The sequence below is a fragment of the Pseudopipra pipra genome, chromosome 2 (genome assembly GCF_036250125.1).
Source record: "Pseudopipra pipra isolate bDixPip1 chromosome 2, bDixPip1.hap1, whole genome shotgun sequence".
In the NCBI taxonomy this organism is placed as follows: Eukaryota; Metazoa; Chordata; class Aves; order Passeriformes; family Pipridae; genus Pseudopipra; species Pseudopipra pipra.
In genome coordinates this window covers 83,923,580-83,949,176 of record NC_087550.1, presented here as the reverse complement: position 1 = coordinate 83,949,176, position 25,597 = coordinate 83,923,580, and the positions used below count along the sequence as shown (strand labels likewise).

The following is a 25,597-nucleotide window of genomic DNA, read 5'->3' as shown; positions in this document are numbered from 1 at the left end:
TGTTGAATGAAGAGGATTAGGACAGGGAGTAGATAAAAGGTTAAGAGTTACCAAATCACAGAGGCAGAAATCTGCCTTTGCCTCCCTACATAACACCTCATAATCTTTAATACATGTGGCAGGACATGGGATGTGTGGCTATGAAAAACCAGAGGCAAAAGCAGGGCTGAACCTGGAGGGGTTTTGTATAAAGTAAGCTGGTAATTTTGACTGTTTCTCTTAGCACATTATTCCAGGGCTTTACAGGCATGTGCCAGCCTTCCCCAGCTATGCTAGGCAGCCCGAAGGAGGAGATACTGTGATGATGGTAGTATTAAGGCAATTGAGAAGAATGCTTAAACTATTTGAATAATCAACCAGGACCTGAAGTTCAAAGCTTTTAAGGTTCACTCAGCCTTAATGAGTCTTTTTGCTGACAGGAAGATGTTAAACTAACTTTCCTTCTCAAGGGTGACAAGCTCTCTCCACTCCCAGTCCCTTTTGCCTTCTCTATCACACAAATGCAATACATTAACTTTCAAATTACCGTAGAACTGGTGCTAGAAAACAGCACATTTACAAGACTCACTGTCATGACTGCCACAGAGACCTGGCTTCTCCCACCCAACCCATGGTGCAGAGAGGCTGGGCAGCAGGAACACCCCTATCTCACATACTTACCAGCATGTTCCAATTTTGAACTATTTCAGAAACGCCGTGTCCTATTAAATCGTTAACCATTACTAATAATCTATTGTTAAGATCATTAATTCCTTTTAGACAAGAAGGAATTTAACATTGTGACAACAAAGCAGCTACATTTAATGACCTTGAATACATAGAAGTCTGGCATTACCTTTGTACCCGTTATTGGTTGCAGAAATTGATAGGGATCACATAGATAAAATACTTGATGCATATGAGCTAAAAACTGTCTTTTGGATTGATGAATTGGTTTGCTGATACAGTAGCCCATTTATTTTTTTAAATTAATTTACAGAATTTGAGATCTGTGCCTTCCCCAGCACAGTCATTTTCCAGGCCAGCAAGTCAATTTTTGCAATTAATGCTAATTGCTGCAAACACAAGGGATGATTTTGCAAAGCAGCAAATCCTTTTGCATTTATACAGAAAGTATTTGGCAAAGAAGGACTGAAATACCCTTTTGTGTGTGCAGTAAGCATTTGAATACTTATCATCTAACATAGACAGGGAAACTTGATAACCTGCTGCAGGAAGGACATACTTAACTGAATACAGCACTGTGCTGCAGTTGGTATTTGGTCCTGTCAACAGAACATGATTTATCTTGCAAATAGAACCAGAATATGCAATAAAAGTCATTGTGGGGAAGCTGTTTAAACAATAGAACTCAAACAAAACCATATATTCCTCAAGTAAAATAAAACGTATAATAATACATATCTATCTTATGATCTAGAAGAATCTTTTATGATTAAAATTTCTGCATTTTCACAGCATTTTATTTAACCACAGTCCAGTGACACAGCTTTTACACGTAATTGTGAAAAGTCTTCTGTACTGACTAAAATGGATTTACAGAAAAGGGGTAATAATTAAAATCCCTTCTACTTCCTTTTACAAATTTTCCTTTATTATATAAAAAATTTGGAAAAAAAGACCCAACAGTACTATGCTGCTACTATGCTATATCACCTTCATGTTTGTTTTCACTTCAATTGAAGATATTACACTTCCAGCTCTTTCAGTTAAAGAGAATAAAGAAACTTTAAGTGACAGATCAATTGTGAGAAGGCACTGGAGGAACAAACCGGGAATTCAAAAAATAAAAGCTTTTCCTTGGAAAAAATGTTGACTCATGAAACCATTCTTAGAGGAAAAAAAATCTGCTTTAAACAAACGTACAGCTTAAATAAAAAGGAAAAGTAGTTTGAAACTGATGGAGATACTTCAATAGGATGGGTTAGAAATTAAAGGTTTGGAGTTTCAGTTTTATGTCATACTTCAAAATCCGAATGCCAATGTAATCACAGGGATAATTACAAATAAATTAAAACCAAAATATTTTCTAATCACTGAAATCAAATGTTTTGGTTTGAAAAATGGATTTATATTTTCCAAAAGTAATACAACATTTTAGCTTTTAGTTGCTGTTCGTGGAAAATATTTTCAAAAATTTCAGTAATGCTGATGGAAAAAAATCCTCAACTTTCTGCCCAAATTTAATACAACTTTTTTTACCAAAAAACATCACACACACAGAAGAAGAGATGAAGGACATGGCTTATCCAAGAACAGGAGGTCTCCAGCCACTTTACTTGACAGATTTTCCCACCAGTACATAACACTTCCTGTTACAGTTCCTTATGAACTGCTTAACAGAGAAGACTAACTGGACCTGTCTGGTCTCTTCTGAATCCTCCCAGGTGCTGGGTAGAGCTGTTTACCCTATTTTACTCATGTGGCAGCTGGGAATTTTGCAATTCTTTTCATTTAACCTCTATTGTCTCTGACATGATTCATGCACTAGGGCAACAGGGAAAAAGTATAGAAATTATATATAATATATTCAGCTTGGAGAGTTTCAAAAAACATCAGCTCTTTCTGCAGTTGGAAAGCAGAGAAAAGAGAGAAGAAAAGTGTGACTAACTCTTCTTAAATATATAGAAGATGTGCACCAGAAAAGGAGCTGTGTTACTGTGATGGGAGAGTTCATATATCTGTGATTCACAACATTACAGGGCCCATTTGGTATGCAAAAAGAGAGGATGATAAAAGGAATAGTTAGTCATGGAGAAAAAGCTAGACAGAACACACAAAGATGCTAACTCCTGGGAAAGGGTGCCTATTTAAGTGTGATCCACAGTCTGGGAAAGGCAATACAGTTTTTTTTCTTTATTTTCCTAAAATACCTTCTTACTTTGGTTGGTAGAGTACCCGAAGGAGTGTCCTTCATCCCACCCTTGAAAGAGCACCATGAACTCCAGTGCACTGCTCAAGCCTATCTCTACCTAGGTAGATGGTACATTATTCTTCAAGCTTTTGCTAAAACCAGACAGCCAAATTCTCTCATGATCATGTTCTTTTCTCCTCTCACTTTAGAAAGTATTCTTTAAGGCAGGCAGAAGAGGAAAAAACGACATGCCAGCTGTGCTGCTGGAGCACATGGTGTATACTGCTTTGCATGCAATTGCTGAAATCACCACTGTTGAAATGCTTGCAGATAGATGGTGTTTCTGTTAAACTTTCACCTCCCTGAAAATAGTCATATTTAAAGCAGGGATGAAGGAGAATGATTTGCCTTAGGGATCCCCCTTGTCGACTCATGTGATTGCTGTTGAAAATGGTCTGGATCTAAAAGACCACAAAGGTGTTTGATGTTCTTCATATATATCCTTCAGCAAAAGAACTGGGAGAACAGTCAGTGCTCCTGTGTGTTTGCATTTTCAATAACACACGTGAAACAAGCTGTGCCCTGCCAGTTTGGAACAAGCTCTATCCTGCCTTGATGTACCTATGCTGTGTCTCTTCCACTGGTGTGTGTGAAGAGGGTGGGCAGGAAGGGGGAGAAATAACATTCATAGGGAAGAAAAAGGAGTGGGGCCAGGGGAAGAAGATAAGAGGAAGATAAATGGAGGGAAGGAAATTAATTGGTGGGCAGAAATAAGACACTGTCCAACAAAAAAGAAAGAATTTAGATAGGGAGGGAAAAGGCAATTGAGATAAAAAGCTCAAAAGACACAGGTGAAGAAGCAGGCAGGCATAAGGGAAGAGATAAAAAAGGAAAAAAAAATAATGTAAAATGCATAGAATATAAAGACAAAATTAGATTAACCATCTCACCAAAAAGGAGCTGACAAGAGTAACATGGGGAAAATCAGATTGGTAAGATGGCAGAAACAAACCTAAAAGGAAACACGGAAGACAGTAACATAAGCTGCATTTAACAATGTTCATGGGACAGGCCTTCCAACAATTATTTGTTATGCTGTTGCCCTGTGGTCACTGATAGTGGTGACTTCTGGTTTCAGATCAGGTCACTCAGCACCAAGGACAAGTTACAAGGAGAAAAGGACACAGCTGTGACTGCTAATCCAGTCTCCTGAGTGGCAGAAGGATTCCGTAGAAAAGCCTGTGGTAAAGCAGAGAACTGAACCTCAGTTTACTGTCTCCTTTAAGTCAAGACAGTCTTCTGCCTTTCCTTCTCTGCCACATTTGATGGATGAATCCCTGCTCTGCTACTGCCATTCACCTCTAGTCAGGACACTAGCCCAACCAACATCTAGGAATAATGGACAAGAGTATGGTAAACAATTCAGTATGCTGCCAGCAGAGAATACAGTCCCCCTTTCTCCAATAATGACTCCAGATTGTTTTGCTGCCTTCCTGCAAGGTTAGGACTACCAGCCAATCTGGGAACATACACCCAAGTCATAAAATGAATTATGGCTAACTAGTGCAACTCAAAATAAGGAAAAAAGGAGTAGATAATTTTTAGAATTATTTCCCATTCACACAAGCATCAAAAATGATAGATGGTGTCACCGGAGATCTGCAGCACCAGTGGAACACTGTTCTATCATCACAGTGTTTACCATGGGTGTCTTTACCTCATCCATTAAAGCTCTTAAACACTGCTCTGAATCACAAGGTATCTCCGAGGGCCCGTGGTGTAGGCAATTTCTGTGTATGATATCCTGCAACAGTCCTCTAGGGCTGTTAAACCACCCGCTCATGCTGTAGGCACACACTCAAACACACAAGTGATCTCACTGTTTTTTGCAGCACTATTTATGGCAATAACAAACGATTCATCTGAGTGGGGGATTATTGTCAGTTAGGCCAAAAAAAAAAAAAATAGCCAGGAGCATCTTCTTCCACCTGAACCAAGAAAAGGTTTGGAGCTGAATTCACACCCTGCTCTGGGTCCCACTTGTGTGCCTGTGTGCTTGGAAAGCAGGCACTGCTGGTGCCCCTGAGTGATTCAGAACATCCATGTGGGAACGAGCAGGCAAAATCAGTCAGAGTCTGTCGTCCTTTGTGGCCCTTCTTACATCAATAGTGTAGAAATGTAAAGGGCACAAATGCTGCAGGTAAATATGACTGGTGTGTTATTATTTTTTATGTCAGACAGGTCATGTCCTTGCTTAACCATAACTTTCCTAACTGAATCATTTCTGGTTCCTTTAAAACATGGGCTAATAATGATGAATCAAAAGTAGGGATGATCCTAATTTAAAGAGGCACAGTACAAGACCGTGCTATAATCAAGGAAACTACTGTTATCTAGAGACACAGAACAGTTGCAATTAATTCTGCATTCCTCACTTTAGCCCAAAGACATATTAATAGCATTCCCCTTAGCCACCTTGCATGGTGCCATTCAGCACATGCCCATCAGAAACAATGAATACACACATCAACTGAAGAGTAAGGGTAATTTCCTCTGGTTGTTTTACAAGCAAGAGATTAAACTGCGACTACCCCACAGAGTTTAAACAAGGGCTTGTAATAAAACTGATGCCATAACATGTAATCAGAAGTTTGACATGCCTAATGCAGCATTCATATGTAAACTGTCTGCAGTAGAAACAGCCCAGCCCTCTAATTTCAGTCTTTGTTCCAAAACGAAACCTTGGGCCAGGTACCTGTGAACACGTGCTGAGGTCCCTGTCAAAGGATGGAGACAAAATTTCTCCATGGAATTAATGTAGACCTCAGACTGCCTCTGTGCAGGCAGAAGCTCTCTGGAGCCCATGAGAAGACAGACTCTGTTTGTACCTGTTAGTAAGCACATAATTGCCACGCATGACTGCATGGGGAAATTTTCAAGTTTATCTCAGTTACCCTGCCATTCCTCCCTTAACTAAACCACTCTACACAGTTCCTGTATGATACCAGAGACATTTACCACATCATTTGATGTCTTCCTAATGTTAGAAATATCCCATAGACATCCATCCACAGATTTTCTAAATGAAAGCAGTCACGCAGAATTTGTCCATGCATTTTAACCCATCTTAATGGATTAAAAACCCCAGGTGGTCACAGCTCAGATCTCAGTAAGCTCTCTGGGAAGCACAGACAGGACACACAGACAGGAGCTGGGGCTCCAGCATTGGCAGTGAATTACCAGGCTGATGTGTGAGGGTGCAAGGACCACAAGGGTGGAGACAGGGACAGGGATGGGCAGGATGACACAGCCTGGGGCTGAGAGGCAGATGGGGGAAGCTAGAGCAGAGCTGTGAGGGAAGCCAAGGGCAGGAACTGGCATGTCAGGAGCATTGCAGGACAAGGCGGAGGCTAGAGGCTGAGGGAAAAGAGGACAGTGTGGTAGGAGCTGCAGGCCAGTGGGCAGAGCTGCCAGGGAGAAAGGAGCAGCAGGCAGCATGGGCCGGCGCAGCTGTGAGGCAGCTGGGCAGGAAGGGCTAACTGCCCCCCCAGAGCCAAGTCAGCATCCCCACGCTCAGCAGGCAGGCAGCTAGCAGCCACGGGCATCTGCCTGAGCTCATCTGAGGGCAGGAGCAGGGCCCCTGTGTATGCATCCACTTGAGTACGATGTCTATTAGCATTCACCCAAGCCATTTTAAAACATCCCAGTTATTGAGAGCCTCTCTGATAAGCAGTGATGAGTCCAGGCGCTGCACCACTACCATCACCGCAGCATAGCAATCAGAAAGTGAGGCTTTCAAAGACCAGAATAAAAACCTAAGTTCAGAAGCTTATAAATTATTTGTATCTTTGACTCAAGGCTGCAAGCTTTGTTCAAGCCTGAAAGATATTAAGCAACTGAGCAACTGCTTGAGAATCACCATTCATTTAAAAAGAAAAAAAAAAAGGCAACAAAACCCTACCACATTCAGTACTCAGTAATAACTCCCTCGGAGTTTGATCTGCACAGGCTTACTACAGATCACTGAATACCAAAAAGGAATCGGTACCTGCTTTGTAAGTCGTTTAGGTGCAATTCGCCTACATAATGGGTGGCTGATGAGACAGTGATGATCCTAGCATTGTGACTGTGCGTTCCTGATTGCTTCAGCATATCCAACAGGAGGTTAGTCAACAAGAAGTGTCCCAAGTAGTTCAAGCCGAAGTGCTCCTCAAACCCGTCCTCCGTCTTCCTTTCAGGGACCAGCATCACCCCAGCTGGAGGAAAAAGTAGAGGTAAAACTTGTTGATTTATTTCAGAGGAGCAGCAAGCTAGATGGAGCACGATCTCCTGCTGCAGAGTGTAAACACAGCCTTTAGAGCAATGAGTGACTGGTGATGGTATGTGAAGTGTAGGCACCGAATGATTTCTGACAAGAAAAATGTCAAAACCCCCATTTCAGTTCCTTTATCCTAGTAATATCTAGATTGACTTTCTCCCTCCCTCCCTGCAGGACTGAGGGTAAATGAGTTCATTTGTGAAAAGTGTTTTGAAGACATTAAAAGCTAAATTAACCCACTGCTGTCATGCCAGAATGCAATATTGCAGATCCACAAAAATAATTAATCCATCTGCAAGAGGGAGAATTTGGTGATCCCAAGAACATTCCCTCCCACCAAAGAGCTCGGAGCAGTGGAGACAAGACCAGGAGAAGCAGCAGACCTGCTCTCCCAGACACCTTTCTCCTGAGTCCTGGCTGGAGTTTAAAGATCTGGTGAGTCTGCATCTGAAATCTGTAACTTCTATCTCACTGGTGTGGGTAAGAAAAGATGTAGTAAAGTTACCCAATATATCTTAATTACTGTGCTTACAAGCAGCTGCATATTGAAATTAGGTTTTCAATGCTTATTTTGGCAATATTTTTGCATAAATATCTACAAACCACAATTTTCAAACACAGTGTCTAAAATAAGTAAGTATCCACATCCCTAATGTGCAATGTTGATTTCAGCATCTTGCAGAAAATTCTGAGCTCGTGCATAAATTATATCATGTACTGAGGCTGTGTGGGGGATAACTATCCTGCTCAATTATAGCATAGATTTGAATACTATAAATTCTTCTTATTTTATTAAAATTTAATTACTGTACAAGTGGACATGACCTTCGTAATTTAAAGGCAGATGGACATGGTTCCTGGAAAATAGTGTTGTAGGATGCTTGTCTTCTCTCTAAAATACATGAATATGATACAGCAGAAAGGCCATCTCTGCTCACAGACATAAGAGAGCGTCAGCTTAATCCTTGCGCTACTTCACCTGCCCATTATGTAGCCTTTATCATCCCATTTCTTGATGTCAGCCTGGTGATGGCACTTTAAATGAGCATTTTAAATTGTACATGCTAAGCCTCTACACCACTCCTTTGGGGGTCCTGCCACCCAACAGTCCTGCTTTGTTGCTGCTGCTTGGACAAAAGGGGAGATATTTTCGGGATCTTTTTAGTATGGCAAACACCCATAGCAATTCACCCATAGCTTCCTACTGCTTAATGGAGAAACTGGAGAAGGAGCATGAGGGGAAGAAACTTGAGAAGATCTTCTGGTTGAGAAATCAAAAGGTTTGGGTGTAACACAGCAACTTAAGACTGTACATAAACGATGCTGACTGATGGTACAACAAAAGAAACACAATGCAAATTACATGATAAGGCTCTACAAAAGCTCTGATTAGCATCTCCCTCTGTCAATACAGCCACTTTCCCAGAACCCTCCGAATGACAGAAAAACCCAACCAGCAGATGTGGTTTCTCTGCGTGTCAAATCTCAACTTCAACTATGGGAAGACACAAACTAGAGGGCATCTGGTGAGGTGTCACACTGTATTCTCCTTCTTCAGCAGCACTTAGTCTGATGGATGGGGCAAATTCTCATAGAGTTGAAAACAGAGTTCTATTTCTTTTCTAAACTGCATATAATCACACTTGGAACCATGGCTGGGACTGAAATCTGGTGTGAAGGTTATGGACAGATGCAAACGTGAGACAAGCCCAGTTGTGACTTTTTCTTGTTTTCTGGGAAGAAGGAAAAGGTGGGAACGGCAACAAACCTCAAGCTCCCAGACCAAGTCTCGGCTTGCTACAGTACAAGTTTTAACAAAGACAGAACTCAGCATGAGCTGTTGGAGGGCAGATGGGAATATTGCTGCATCTCAGAGCACCAGGGCTGATACAAGGAAAAGATCTGCATATATCTGAGGCCCATCCTGCCCTCCAAAGCTCTGACATTTGGAAAAGGCAGAAGGAAACAGTTTGCCAGAGGTCTGTTTGCAGCAACACTGGTAAAATACAAGTCCAAGAAAAGGCAGCCAACATAAAACAGCCTTGGCACAACAAGGCTGCACTGAACCCCAAATGCTGCTTCTGCATCTGCCGGGGCTGCTGCAGGGCTCACTGTAGGACCCCTCCATGCACAGACACATTTCTGTTGGCTGAGTCAGACAGAGGGATGGAGGAATTTGTCCTGAGAGAAGTGTGTTAGACAGCTGCTACAGCCATTCAGCTTTGCATCACAACCAGCAGGCAAACACGGGGAGGCTGTCATTGCTCACATTAGCCCCGAGGATGCCTGTGCCACAGCAACTGCCCCCCTGACCTCCAGAGAGGCACAGGATTTCAAGAACACATGGAGGCTTTGCCCTCCACCCCAATTAGTCTCCACCATCTGCGCTGCGCATCCTGGAAGAAAAAACAGACCTGAGCTCAGGTCAGGAGACAGAAAAAATTTTCACTCATGCAATGCACAACTGTTAAGATACACACTTCCCAAAATTATTTTGCTCCTTCTTCAGAAGTGCCCTCTGAGAAGAAATTGTGGTCAAGTGTTTGAGCAGTCATAATCACCTCTGCTTGCATTTGATGCTACTACAATTCCCTTTTTGTCTTCAATAGCTGGTCAAATAACAACAAGCCTGAACACCTTTGAAAGACTTTTTTTTCCTTTTTTTAAAGGCTCTCATCTTTGAGGTGGTTCATAGTAAGGCTGTCAAAAAAATCTTGCCCTGCAGTCTGAGGGCAGTTTCTCTTATTTGAGGAGAAGCCATTTTAATTCACTGAAAGTGAGCATACAAAGGAATACCCAACAGGCAACTGAACCTGGATGCTTCCCTGACAAAAGGGAAAACCTTGGAAGTGTAGCAGCAAGCTCTCTTTTTTAAATTATTAACTACCTAACATTCAGTAGATACTAAAATTGGCATGCTATTGATTTTCTCTTGTCCAGAAACATCATCAGCTTTACTTAAGGGCCCCAAATGGTAACTCAAAGAATGAAAACTGCTTCTATTTTTAATTCTTTGAATTAATCCAGTACTATCTGAAACATTAGCAAACCCCTTATCTCTTCATTGCAAACTAAGAACAATTCTTCTAGTATGGAATCCATACAACTCAGTATCTTTCTGATTTTAATTATCAATAGTCAGCCTCACCATTTTTTTGGAGTGCATGTGAAATTTGAAGTGGCAGCACACAAACCATTATGTCAAACACCTCACTTCTGATACAAGCATTTTATACTTTTTTCCCCCTGATTTAGCTGGATTGTCTCCAGAAGATGGCATGGCATTAGAAAATGAATTAATAAGTAAGATGAACATGAACTTTTACTTTGTAATTGATTAGCTGTTACTGAAATATTCCAGCAAAAGACTGACAGCATGTGCACAGAAAACTGCCTAAATGACACATGGATGTATGCTTTTGCAGGAGTAGAAATAAAATAGAATAAGGAAAATATTTTTCTGCATAACTATGCTGAACAGCTGCTCTTCTTATAGATATAATAATACACTCCAATGTGCTGCAGTTCTGCATTTATTGTATATGGTCAAATTATACATATTTTTAATTAGCTTTAATGAATAAAAAAAATTCTATCGTTTTTTGCTTCTATGACTAGGCAAAAGTTGTATTTTTCACTCAAAGAATGAATATACCTCAAGGGAACTGTCTTTGTAAACAGGCATTTATAGCTATTTTCTATTAAAGTTTCTAATGAAACTCTTGGTTTCTGATCCATCAATTAATCAAGCCTTGTGTGATTTTAAGAGCAAAATGGATCTGATAGCGCACCAAAAAGTTTATGATAGTTGTAAATATTACAGGCCAGGCATACCACATTTTTGTTGAATTATACAGGAGAATTTTTACTATGCCTGCTCATACTGCAGTCGATGACAAACATTGCTGTAACTCCTGTACCTCCCACTGCAAAGACATCCTTCATCTCCATTACAAAATATGTTTTAAGAGCTGTAAAAATACAAATATTTCACTCATCTGAACATATTTACAGTGAGCTACTTGGAGGTTTTTAAAGACAGTTCTCTCAAACTCACTACAAAAGAAAGATTTAGAATCTCTTTTTCACATGCAGAACAAAATGTCTTCCTTCCCAGCCAGGCTCACAGAAGAGGATGTGAGGGCAGATCCCGTTCACACAAGTCCTTTTATCCCCAGACACCCAAAGGCTGGGCAGATAATGCAAATGGTCAGCCACATAACACCTTCACAGCAGGAGGTGAACGTAAATAATCCCATTCACCCAATTTTTCCTATTTACAGGGAAGAGATACATCCTGTATCAAAAATATTCCCCAGGGCAAAAATTAACTGAAACAGTACTTCCAGTAAAAGCACAAAGCCTTTCCTCTATACAGGCTTTGTATTGGTTTAGCCAATGCATTTAGCAGCATTTTCCATCCCATGAGTGCAGTCACACAAGGCAACCCACCTCACTTAACTGAACGTCAAAACCACTCTATTCTTCACACCCATACACCAAAACAGCTATGGGTGTACCTACATATAAAATAGTATAGCCCACTTCTCTCCTGAACAGATGAACCCTGCAAGTTTCCTGGCTGGGCTGCCTATCCCAGATTGCTTGTTCCCCCTTATTCATCTGGGCTATGCGATCCTAGAATACCCCTGCCTTGTGGGTCTCTCCTGGCTAGTGAGCAACGAGAAGGGGCAATGCCTTGTTGGAAGAATTGCCCCCAGAATTGTTTTCTGGAGACACAACTGTACCCACATGATTGTTTTTTACAGGTACACCTCATCTGGGCTGCAGAGCAGTTAATTTAGAGCACTGCTGCGACACACTCCTTGCTAAGCCACATCCCTAACTCATAGTCCAGTGCTAAAGGTATGTCATATGCCTATTGGTATCCCATAAAAGTGTTCCAAGTCTAGACAGCACCAAACACAAAGCCAGATTAACAGTATATAAAAGCTGAAAAGGTAAAAATCCCAACAGTTTAGAAGAAAACCACAAAAATACAGATGAAGCTTGGTACAGCTCTCCAGTGGTATGGTCCTACTTCTTGTCTCCTCAGAGAGAGCTCAGACTCTTGCTCTTCCTAATATCTTTTGAGCTCTTTATAAGTATATATGCAATTTTCTAAAGCAAAATGGGAAAAAAGTGAAGCAAAGCAAGAATTTTTACCCCAGGGCATAACAATGACATGTAGATGACACACATATTTCACACCAATGCACTTGACCCTTGAGGAGGTGCAAAGACACCTGCTGTCAGCCTGCCTGGCATCAGTGCCGGGACAATGTCCTGTGCATGGACCTTTCCTTGAGGGTATTAGGCACTGTGAAAACAGGTTTGATAAAGAGAAGGGACCGAGATTGGGTCTGCAGAGGAGATGATTTCAGTTTCCAGAGCATTCAGTCTTTCCTGTCTCATCCCAAGACATCTCCTCCACAGGAATCTGACTGAGCCTCTGCTCCAGCACAGAACAAGTTCCCTCCCACTAGCTCTCACCTTCTGCTCCTTTGCAAGAGGCTCTATACTACCCATTGCCTTTTCTGCACAGTGGTTTCCTGACAGCTTCCACAACTCCCTGTGCCGGGAAGATGAAAGCCCTGACCAACCAAGGACAGTGTTCAGCTTCCCAGCCAAAGCTCTGGGCTGTGCTCCCCTCCTCCCTCACCCCCACAATCCGGTGATCTGATGCTGATCTTATCAAGGAACTGCATGTGTTTGGGAAGGAGGGGAGAGGTTCAGCCCCAGATACACATATCAGCTTCATCTGCCTCTCTGCTTCCCTGCAAACAGTAAGTTCCTTGTCTCTAAGTTTCTTACTCAGCCACTCTAGCACCTTTGTGTCTCAATCACAAGATCACTCTGCACCCTGCAGGCATCTGCCTGTCAAATGCCTGGCTCACTCTCCTCTCACTTCTGAGGCTGGTTTCCTTATGGAACCATCATCCCTGGCTCTGAGGTTCCTACCAGCTTCTCCATCCCCCCTTCAGTTTCAACCAGTTGTGACTAAGTTACAAATTTCTTTCTACAAGATATGTGGAAGTCGGTGACCAAACAGAAGGAAAGTTCCAATCACATCCCCACCAGGAGGGGTAATTCTCATCTCTGTTAAACATCAGTAAACTTGCAAGTAAGAGATCAGTCAAGAACTGCCTCACTGCAAAAGAATGTTCAATCAGTGCCCAACAGAGAATCCAGCCCGCAAAATAAGGACTCAATTCTTGAGCATTATGTGGTGTCTAAGCATTTCCAAACTCTGATTGAGACATCTCCTACAGTTCAGACACACCTAATGCCTCTCTTCATCCTCACTACCCATCCCAGCTCTGCTCCGATACTTACTTTCTTATTAATTTTCTGATATTTAATAATATATGCTACATTCATAGTTTAATTCTGTTTAAAAGACTTTCAATCAGCAAACTCAAATGTTTTGCAATCAAGGTTTCCGCCATCCTAATGGTTCCCAACTAAGAGTCCTGTTCACCATCCCTCCAATCAACTCTGCACAGTCTACTTTTCATAGGACAGAAACTTTTCATAGGGATCATGGAGGACTGAAGCAACGAGTCTGGACTGTGGAGAGACTGGAGGAGCCTGAAGTGAGATGCAGTGCCCATCTCCACCCCAGCTCAGAGGCAGCCACAAGGAGCAGTTGGGACATCGGTGCCCAGTCCCAGTGCTGGTGCATTTGCCTGCACACAGTACCTCCCACCATGACTCAGGGTTGTGATTCCAGCAGAAAGAACTGCTCAGTCTCGATTTGGGACATGCCTGGTATAGGAATATCTTCAGCAAGTAAAGCACAAAAGGTGGTTTACAAACTGCAGTGCTTAACAGGCTTCTGACTTGACCTATCATAGGAATATTCCATGGGTGGCAAAGGTGCAGCCACCACTGACAAAAAGGCAGCATCTTGCCTGCATTCATTTTCAAACTGTGATAACACCAGAGCCTTTATGAATGAAATTGCTGTCATTTTTGACATTAACAAAATCCTAAGATTTTGTCTTATCATTGCCAGAAACATGTAAACTGTTTTATCTGGCATTACAAAGAGAAATAAATCAGCCTCAGGCAAATATTTGGCATGGAAGCTCTTAGCCCAAACATTAAAAGTTTGGCTAAGTAATGAGGAACTGAAAATTAAGTAATATCTACTGCTAGTGCTCCCAGACCCACCTATAATGCCCACAAGGAAGAAGTGGACTGTATTAACTGTGTCAAAAAAGATAAAGCAATGCATCTTTCCAGCAAAGGCAAGCTCTTGGTTTCTCAGCAGATTAAAGAAAAGAAAGAGAAAAAAAGGAGACAATCCATATTCAAGGACTGTGAGAACAACAACCAGATCTTGGTAGGTTCAGAACATCACTGAACAGGCTGTAATACCTCCTTAAGAACAGATCCACTTTCTGAATCAATGTCATGCTGCTACATGGTGAACACAGAAGGCTCAGGCTAGTTTCTTGGAAAATGTGTCAGTTAAAAAAAGAAAATACAATCCATAACAGAGGTTTGATTTTACACTAAAATATATCAGAGCATTCATAATTGGGTCTAGTTAAAAAAACCCCAACCCTTTGTTTCCTAAAAATATGCTCAGCAACTATTTGGTTATTTAAGCTGGTACAATGATGAGTTATCCCATTCACAATCCTAAAATAAGACAGTCAGTCACAGCTTTCTAATTTAATAGGATGTTCTCTTAGAAGTAAAATATTTTGGTTTGCAATTTGTATAAAAACATTTTTACTTAAAAGTTATGAAAGGATTAGGTAAAAAAAAACATGGCTCACTTCTGCCTTTCAGAAAAGCCAATGGCAAGTGTTCCACACACTTAAGTAGAACCAGTTGGGTTTCCTAATCCATCAATAGCTGAATTTTGTATCTGTCTTCCACTGATAAAACATTCGCATTCAGGACATAAAAGCAAATGGGTCAAGAACCTGCAGCTTGTGGAGCCTGAGATATTTCCCTTTTCAAAAAGTGTTTGATATCACAGACATAGAAAAAGCTTTGGAAATATTCAGAAAGAGAAAGACAGTTTCAAACAAAATTCAGGATTTTCATGAATGAAATCCTTACTGTTTGCAAGCCAGAAGTAGTCTAAAGTTGCTCTTCTAACTTATTAGTTCTTCTAATAAACAATAAACCTTTTATAAGAAATCTGATATCTTTATATAGGATTGTAGTGGGTTTCTGTGGCTGGGTTTTGGTAATGAGGGGGGCTACAGGGGTGGCTTCTGTTAGAAGCTGCTAGAAGCTTCCCCTGTCCAGTGCAGCCAAAGCCAGCCGGCTCCAGGATGGACTTCCTGCCGCTGGCCAAGGCTGAGCCAATCAAGAGTGATAGTAACACCTCCATGATAACATATTTAAGAACAGAAGCCATTGCACAGAAAGAATTCCAGCCAGGGAAGAGCAGAGTGAGAACATGTGAACAACAATGCAGACACCAAGGTCAGTGCAGAAGGAGGGGCAGGAGGTGCTCCAGACTCCAGAGCTGAGGCCCTGCAGCCCGTGGTGCAGACCATGGTGGAGCAGCTGTGCCCCTGCAGCCCATGGAGGACCATCGGGGTGCAGAGACCCACTTGCAGCCCATGGAGGAGCCCATGCTGGAGCAGGTGGACGCATGAAGGAGGATGCGATCCCGTGGGAAGCCCAAGATGGAGCAGGGTCCTGCCGGAGACCTGCAGCCTGTGGAGAGGGAGGCCCACGCCGGAGCAGGTTTTTCCCAGGCAGGACTTGTGGCCCCTGGGGGGGACCCACATTGGTACACATTCGTGAAGGACTGCACCCCATGGAGGAGTGACCCACGGCACAGCAGTTTGGGAAGAACTGTTGCCCAAGGGATGGACTTACACCGGAGAGGTCCATCAAGGACTGTCTCCCATGGGAGGGACCCCACGGGAGCAAGGAAAGGACTCCTCTCCCTGAGCAGCGGCAGAAACAACAACTGACCACAACCCCCATTCCCCGTCCCCTGCACCGCTGTGGTGGAGGAGGGAGAACATGGAAGAAAGGATGGGTGGGGAGAAGGTGTTTTTAAGATTATTTTACTTCTCACTCTTTGGCTCTTATCCTGTTAGTAATAAATTTAAGTAATATCCCTACTTCAAGTCTGTTTTGCCCATGAAGGTAATCAGTAACTGACCTCTCCCAGCTCTTACCTCATGAATCCTCTAGCTTTTTTTTTCTCTCCTCTGTCCAGTTGCAGAGGGAGAGTGAGAGAGTGGCTCAGTGGGTACCTGGTATCCAGCCAGGGTTAACCCACTACAAGGACACATATCATTCTGGCAGATAACAATGTTATTCAAATACAGTAAAATCTCTGGCTGATGACTGCTGCTAAAAGTCCAGGCACTGGGTAAATGCCGGCATTGCACAACCCTCAGTTGATCTAAACAAGCCAGATACTGTCAGCAGTATCATGATGCTCTGACACATGTGCCCAGCAAGTTACTTGCAGTACCCAAGGCACCTAATACCTGTGAAGAGCAGAGTGTGATCAGCCAGCATCCCCATCTCTCTTATAAAGATGACCTCTTCTGAAAAACCTGAGAAAATGACACGTCATAGACTAAACTTCTTAAAAAATATCACTCTGAGTTTCTTCTCGTTTTAGAACATGTTAATGCTGCATCTTAGTGTCCTTATGAATCTTCTAGTTTTTCCCATCATCCATGGAAGATCCATTTTAAGTCAATCTTTTCACCAGCTCAAATTACCTTTTCCAGCTTGAACTGTCCCCCAAAGGCCCAGCTCTCCCATGATGTCTAGTACTTATCATCCATTACATACAGGTAAAGGGCCAGTTGCTCTTCTGCTCATCCTCTCTTTCTCCATGTCCCTCTATACCTTTTCCATCACAGCTTTGCTTAAGTGTTACTTTAATTTGTCTCTGAGGAAGAATAAAGATGAAACATGATGTTGTAAGTAAGACACTGGAAGAAGATTAATGAGATACCATATCCTGAGTTCACCACAGCCTTCCTGTGTGGCTGGAGGAGAAGCATTAATTTTGATGAAATCCAAGTTTCAATAGAGTCAGCTGCAACCCTCCTCACTAACTTTCCCTCAAGGCCTTCCCCAGTGAATTTCCACATCTCTGAGGTTTCTCTCATCTTCATCGTAACAGTCAGTGCAGGCTACAGCTGCTACAGAGAAGGGAGCTGACCCTTACCTAATCCAGTGGGACAGGACCTTTTCATATATCCCACTGGGATAATTTCAAGCAATTTAACTATTATTAAATCCATCTCATCAATAAGACCTGTGAGTAGGTAAGTCTCTATAAAATTGTTTGCGTCTGATATATGCCCTTATTCCTAGCCCTCAAATCTCACACTTCTTCTGAAGATCTGATCCTGCAAATACTCAAACACAAGAATAGTTTAATATATGATCAACCATGACAGCATCATGGGACTACTCAGAGGGCTCCCAGCAAAGGATTATGGCTGACCTGCACATGGCTGAACTGTGTGCAGGTAATACAAAAAATATATATATATTTCACATACTTAGTTATTGAAACAGCTTTTATTGTGCCCTAAGAACTAAAGAGGGAAGATTATAGAAACTTATTGATTCTATCAAAAGACTGATAATTTCTCAGATGATCCACAAAGTACAAAATATAATTGTCTAAAATAGCCAGCAGTTCAGAAATACTGATTTTAAATTGGCTTAGATAGGCTTAAACATAAAATATTTTAACTGTAATCTGTCTGCAATAGGCTAATAATAGCCTGAAATCTTTAAGTTGATATTTCATTGCTAATGAGTTTAGACAGTGCATGTTTGGTATCCATAGGTATTCTGGTATCACTAAATATGTAGTGATTTTGGTGTTAGCTCTATTGGTCTTAAGATAATTAAGTATTGCAAACAGTGTATAAGCAAAAACATAAACTATAAGGTGCTAAGAAACATTTCTAGCACACAGAGAAAATGACTGGCTTCAAGTTAGGAAAAAACCTCTCTGGCATGAACAGTAATTATGGCTCATGGAATTTTACAAACTGTTTTACTATCTGTCCCTTTTGCAACCACAAGAGGAGAGCAGACTTTCTAATGCATTTTAACAGCAATGTCATTTTTATGAATGTATTAAATAATTACACTAGGGTACATGCTGTAATTTGCTGAATGCTTTTCAGCTGTAAAAAGACACAGTTCTTTTCAAAAACAGAACTAAAAATTAGCACCCAATTGCTAATTAGTGGACTAGAAGACATATTCTTCTGACCTTCTGTCAGATTAAGCTTTCTGAACTGCTTGTGTTGCATCCAATTCAAGCATTTAGCTTACTTCTTGTTTTCTACAGAAAATGGATTTGTTTTCTGTGTCATAGTATTTTTCTCTTTTTAGTGCTAGCACATTATATTAAAAAAACAATAAGTTTATGTAATACTCTATCTGCATTTTTAATGTGTTTTGTTTATTTTAAAAACCAAGAGCTGAGCATGCACATTACTGATGCAGAAAGCATAGCAATGGAAAAACAGGCCCTTATTTGTCATCTGAAATAATGTGTGCATTCAACCAAATTTTTCCTTTTAAATTAGAAATTACAAAGTTAAATGTATATGCTAAAATAAGCTCTAACAAAAAGAGGAGGTGACGCTAGTGCACTAATTTCCATTAAGTAGAATACCTAAATCTTCTTGAAATTTTTGTGGGACTTGAGTGTTTAGTTCTGGGAGAATACTCTGAAACTCAGAATTTTAGTATTAATTTAATTTCCAACTATATCCTTGAGTTCAACAAGGGATGGAGAGCAAGTAATGGAGACACATTCCTTAAAAAAAAGGAAAACTGCTGAGTTTCATAACAATCTTATGTCAGACATTGATTATTTACATAGTACAATAATTCACGCCAAATCACTTGTCTTTAATAATATTTCAATGTTAATGTCATAGTTTGCATTACTGTAAAATGTAGGGACTTTCATAATTCATCTTCAAATGTTTGGCTTTTTGACAGGTTCACACAAGCCCATAACAAATATCATACACCTTCACATACATACAGGATATGTATTCATGGAGATAATATGAGGAATGATCACTAACATATTAACATCATTATACTGATCAATATAAAAGATTTAGATGTAAAGGAATTAAATTATTCTAATATATTGTGAAAAAAAACGCAATGTAACAGTTCTTAGCTTTTTTACACTAAATATAACAAAAGGGTACAGTCCTTAATAGTAAAATGCTTTGTTTCATGAAGACAGAGAGGAAAATTTTTATTAGTTTGACGATAGTCTGATTCAGAAGTAGTGAGATTCACACAAAGTCTGATTTTCAAAACATAATGGAGACTCTGCATTACCCCAACAGATTTTAGGTCAGATTCTTAAAGGCATATGGCTGCCTACAAATGCATTGTGTAGCTGTCTGGCCCACAAGCTCTTCCCCATATGCTAAAATTAAAAAAAACTCTTCATATCAAGAATGCTAGAGTTTTGAGATCAGTAATAAATAAAAAAGTACAAGGTGACACTAAGAAACCTACTATTCTAAATGCATACACTGAAACATAAGAAAATCAACCACGGCATTATGAGATGTCTTGAAAGACATCTGACAGTCATGCAAAATGACTTCCCCAGATAACACAGTTTTCTGACCACGTACACTTTCACTGACAACATACCCAACGACTCATTCTCATGACACATTTCAATATTGCAGTGGTGAGGTTTTGAGTGAGTAGTGCTTCCAGCTCTGCTGTCCACGATGGACTGAATCATCCTCCTTAGTGCATTGCGTTACAGTAGAAAAAATGACCCAAAAAAAAAAAAAAAAGGAAAGAGGAAGGGAAAGGGAAAAGGAAAACCCAACCAGATAGCCCCAATGTCAGCATTTGTCTTGGTTGTGCTTAACACTGGTGGGTTTTGCATCAGGCCATTTCTCCTCCATTAGGTATGTTTATTTTCCTCTTTTGTACCAAGAAAACATTCAGGTTTTCATTATGAAACTAGTAACAAAATTAAATGCTACAGATTAATTACAAAAGCAAATAAAAAGGACCATTAAAAAAAAAGAAAAGATGCAGGAAAGACCTTTCAGAAGTGGGCTGGTGACTTGCCAGGTAATGGTTGGAGACTAACCTAATTATATGGGATTCTTTACAGCAGCTTTAGGCGTGCTTGCTTCCGTGATTCTATTAAAGATTCAGCAAACAGCAGATTTGGACCATTCATTTCATTGTAGCTTCTAAGAGGATTTTCTCAAACAGATTTCTCTTGCCAACTGTATTTGGTAATCAAGAGTAAGTGAAATCAAATGCCCTTCTTGGAAGTCATGAAAACACAGACTGAATCAGGCAAACTTTAGTCTCAAACTTCTTTCTTAAAAGAAGCTTTGGGCTTACACTCTTTGGTCTCATAGCACATTAGGCCCATTAGGAGACCTATTTTCATATAACTTTGTTTCTTGAATAAGAAGACATATTTAACTGCAATTTGCTTCCATCCCACTTCAGCAGCAGCTAGGACAGAGCAAAAGCCTTTCTTCTAGAGGGCTTCCCAGTTGCTTCAGTCTCATCATTTCTCCCCCAAATGACTTCCAAGCCCCTGTTGACAGTTCTGGCTTTGCTCATGCTGAAAACTAGTGGAGGGCAGGGGATGCCTGATGGGAACATAGATCTCAAAACCCATTTTTCCACAAAATGCTGTTTTTTCAAATAGTAAAATTAGTCACGTAAATCTGGAAAGGTTTTGTAACCAGGCCTAAATGTCCACTACCTCTAATTACTGCACAATTAAAATAATAATAGTAGGCTTTTTTGACTAATCAAATAAAAATGAACACTTAGTTGAACATTTCATGAATGTTTCATATCAATCAGCAAATAAAAAACACTTGAATTTTTATTGCAATATTTACTTGTGTTACTAAGAGTTCTTTAAGGCACCAACGAATGTAACAAACCCATTCATTTACAGCATGTTTGTTCTCTGAGATGTCTTAATAAAATATATGCAAATGATTGGGAAAACAAGAACAGCAGCATGTAACAGCAAAAAAATTCTAAAAGAAGCCTAAATTTTTGCTGGCGGGTTTTTCCCCTAGTCAAATAGACAGGTGAAAATTCCCCTTTAGGAAAGTGCATGCAGAGCATGCATGGTTTCTGGAGGAAAACTATTGTATGGGCTGGTTTCCAAAAATATTTGGGCTATAAAACAAAATCAGATGGCAAGTATGTGAGTAATAAAAGTTAAAATCCCTAAGAGTAATGAGATTCATTTGATAATTGCATGAATGCAAGATAAATATTGTCCTTTTAATTTGTGCTCTGACCACTGAGGATACAGCTTTATGGACAACTTTCCAGTAGCACTTTGATCTATGCAGTGACTTCTCTGAGACTGCTGAATAATTTAATAGGTTATATTTCCGATGCATTAAAACCCCAACCCAGCTCATCAGACAGCCACAGTAAACAAGTGTTCATACAGAAAAAATATAAGGAGAGAGAAAGTAAATAAAGGTGAAAGAATCACAGAATATGCCAAGTTGGAAGGGACCCACAAGGATAATTGAGCCCAACTCCTGGCCCTGCACAGGAACATCCCCAAGAATCACACCGCATGCCTAAGAGCATTGTCCAAATGCTTCTTCAACTCTGTCAGGCTTGGTGCTGTGACCACTTCCTTGAGGATCCTGTTCCAGAACCCAACCACCCTCTGGGTGAAGAATCTCTTTCTAATATCCAACGTAAACCTCCTCTGACACAACTTCAGGCCATTCCCTCAGGTCCTGTCACTGGTCACCATAAAGATCAGTGCCTGCAGCTCTTCTTCCCCTCACAAGGAAGTTACAGACTGCAGTGAGGTCTCCTCTCTGTCTCCTCCAGGCTGAACAGACCAAGTGCCCTCAGCCGCTCCTCATATGGCTTCCCCCCAAGGTCCTTCACCATCTTTGTTGCCCTCCTTTGGACACTCCCCAATAGCTTAATATCTTTCTTACATTGTGGTGTCCAAAACTGCACACAATATTCAAGGTGAGGCCGCCTCAGTGCAGAGCAGAGCGGGACAATCCCCTCTCTCGACCAGCTGGCGATGCTTTGCCTGATGACCCCCAGGACATGGTTGGCCCTCCTGGCTGCCAGGGCACTGCTGACTCACATTCAACTTGCCATTGACCAGAATCCCCAGATCCCTTTCCAAAGCACTGCTTTCCAGCATCTCATTCCCCAGTCTGTACGTACATCCAGGGTTGCCCCATCCCAGGTGCAGAATCGGACACTTTTCCTTGTTGAACTTGATATGGTTGGTTTTTACCCAGTCCTCCAATTGGCATAAAGTACAGCTTCCCTTTCCTTTTTCACTTTTATTCCAGATTCTTGGATTCTTGTGTAGTTGCATGATTTTTAGTGCTAGAGAGCTAAAAAAGCACAGCAAAGGAACCAGACTTGCAATAACATCATGAGCAGCTGTGACACTGAAGTGTTCAGTCTGCTCATTTGACTCTCTCTGCAAAAAACGCAATTTAACTCCTAAGAAGACATCCCTGCTACTGCAATCCTATTGTAACCTGCTGCATGTTTCAGATATCTGAAATGTGAAGTGATAGATGAGAGCTCCATTTGTGACATCTTCCCCTGCAGATATGTGAATATAAAAAAACCCAGAACTCACCATTATTCACCAGGACATGGAGTGGACAATTCTTTGCTCTAAACCGCTGCACAAATTGCCGTATAGACTTCATGGAAGCCAAATCACAGTATAAAAACTCCACTGGGAGAGAAGAGGAGATGAACAAAAACAGAGTTAAGTCAGTTACAATGATATAAAAACACACTTATAGACATCAACAAGGACTCCTGTGATAATGTCACCAGTATAGTAAAGGTTTTAAAAATAAACCAGGCTTTTCAAAATCATAGATGAAGCTGGTCTCAGAAGATTTCTTCTTTCTCCATTCTCCACTCATTTCTGTCTTTAAGTTGTTGATTCTTCACAGAGCAAATATGGGGAATTTTGCATCCAGGAGGTGAAGAGGGTGTCAAATGGAGCAAATATGTCCCAGTCCTACAGTTTTTTCTACTGCTACCATTTAGGGAGAGGGGCTATACCTCTGCAGCACTGAGATGATCACGACATGGCAGCTGGAAATTAAATAGGGAGAGAAGGCATGTCAGACACCACAGTGTTTCCTTGTGTTTATGATACCAATATGCTGCCCTTTGTTTTTTCACAGATAATCTTCTGAGTATATATGTTAGGAATAGTTTAAAAACAAAAGTTTATTAGGCTCGTAGGAAAGATGAGCAACAGGGTGCCCATATGGTGAATCAACTGATCACTGATAGCAAACACAAGGATTATAAGTATTGCTCCTGTGAGCATCCAGGGACAGTTGGTGTCTGGGTCACCTGGGAGCAACAGCCAGTCACGCAAATGTTATTTAAGCAATGGCAGCGTGATTTAAGAGAAACATACCTCACATGGATACCGTGGGCAGCACCCTGCTTACGCTGCTGGTGTTGGTCAAGGGGCAGGGTGCTGGCAATCTGACTACACCAACGATCTTGCTCAAGAGGCAGGGTGTCAGTGTCTCAAAATATATTTGATACCAATATGTTTTTATTTCCAAGAAAACATGTCTCTAACAAGCATCCTTTTGTCCAAAGTGTTTGTCAATCATTGACCTTCCCTAGAAGGCTATAAAATTAATTAAATAAAATAAAAAAAGATTACTTAAATTCCCCAGTAACTTTAAACCCATCAGGTCTGAAAATTGTCCTCCTGTTGCAGTTGGGCAGCTTTCAACCCCTGACTATCACAGCACTGCCTCAGCAGTTGCCTTGCCTTACATAACCATTCAAAACCACTTACAGGGTTTTGAAGTGAAAACAAGCAGCACACCCCCCCCCCCCCCCCCCCAACAGCAGCAGCTATCCCCACACAAACAATCCAAATTCTTTAGAAACTCTGCAAAGGGGAAAAAGGAAGAAAATTATGACCTTGTTCAACTATTTTAACCGTTAAGAAAGTACATAATGCATGACTGGCTTTTGGTTTGTTTCAGCTAACTGTGTTTGAAGCAAGAAAATGTGAGCCTCTAGCGCAGACCTTCATCTCTCCAATGGTTTGCTACATGTCTCTGTGGGAACCCAAGTCAGCTACTTGTTGTCAGCTCCACCCTGGCGGGACCCAGTACATTAGGACTCTGAGGTGGACTTGCTTGAACCTCTTCCAGAAAGTGAATTTTCTAAGGAAGACCAAAACTTGAGAAAGTCAGACAGTACTAAGTGATCTGCAGTGACTAAGTCCAGCAGAGAGAAAGGCAAAGGCTTGTACAAAGCATAATACCCTTGCTCACTGTGTCCTTGCAGGGTGAGCTCTTACTGTCCTGTTTGATTTCAACAAACTCCCAGATTTCCCAAGCTGTGGAAACCTCTGTACAGATGCCCAGTCTCCAGGATGGTTTTGGCCACCACATCAAAGGACTGGGGTTCCAGAGCTTCTCTGTGTTTTCCCTGCTCCCCTCTGCCCTCCCTTCTCCTGCCCCCAGGCTGCTGCCCTGTGCTCCAGGCCCTTCCTACAACATGGTTTCCCCCACCTCTTCTTATGAAAGAATCAGCCTTTAAAAGAAGAGGAAATTAAAGATATATAGTTCTTCAAAAATGTTAAAGAATGCCTTTCTGATAGGAAGATCAAACTGTTGGGTAAATAGGCTCCAGTAAGAGACTTTTTCTCTTGCTCTTTTCCCTGGTTCAGGGATGTTGCCCAAACTGTTTCATCCTGTCCCTACCAAGGCTCTGAGCTATAATTCCTCTTTATAGCATGTCAGTACAATAAGAAATTAGGAAGGCCTGCAGGCACAACAGCAAGATAAATGAAAAAAGACAATCACAACTGTTATTTAATTCCTTTACAGAACAGTTCCTTCAGTTCCCTAACGTTATATATTTTGAACCTAGACAGTATTAGTCTTCTGAAACTGTCTTAGTGAATGTATATAAATTTCTCAGTGGCCTTGTCCATTAAAAACCAACCAACCAACAACACTTAGATTCCAGTTATGAGATAGTGTAAATACAGTTTTTCAAAGTGGCTCTGAAGTCATACCATTCCAACAACACTGATCCATGAATAGAAATGGACAATTTATTGAGCTCTCTGCAGACCTTTAGGAGGGCTGCAATTTTGTTTAATTTCACTGATACCCTGCACCTGGAGACGGTAAGGAAACGCAAAAGTTATCAATTCCTGTAAAAGAAGACAGTTGCTCAGGCTATTCCTTTTGTGACCTGGCAGCTGTATAAAACCACTGTAATTGCTCAGATACACAAAACTGGGTTCTACTTGTTAGTAACTAGTGCAACAATGAGGGGAGTGAAGACCTAGGTGAAGCTTTATGCTTTACTTCTCAAGGCAGCTCATCAAGGAAAGAGATTAGGAA

The 25,597-nt window shown here is 41.1% G+C and overlaps 1 protein-coding gene across 3 annotated transcripts in view; it reads right to left on the bottom strand.

Moving 5' to 3' along the window:
• The window catches only part of DHRSX (dehydrogenase/reductase X-linked), a 204,667-nt gene that overhangs the window by 40,828 nt on the left and 138,242 nt on the right, over positions 1-25,597 (bottom strand). For all 3 annotated transcript variants that reach the window (XM_064646162.1, XM_064646161.1, XM_064646160.1), the window contains exons 4-5: positions 22,825-22,926; positions 6,903-7,110 (exon numbers count right to left, since the gene is read on the bottom strand). In XM_064646162.1, the coding sequence (XP_064502232.1) occupies positions 6,903-7,110; positions 22,825-22,926 (310 nt within the window). The remainder of the gene's footprint in view (positions 1-6,902; positions 7,111-22,824; positions 22,927-25,597) is intronic.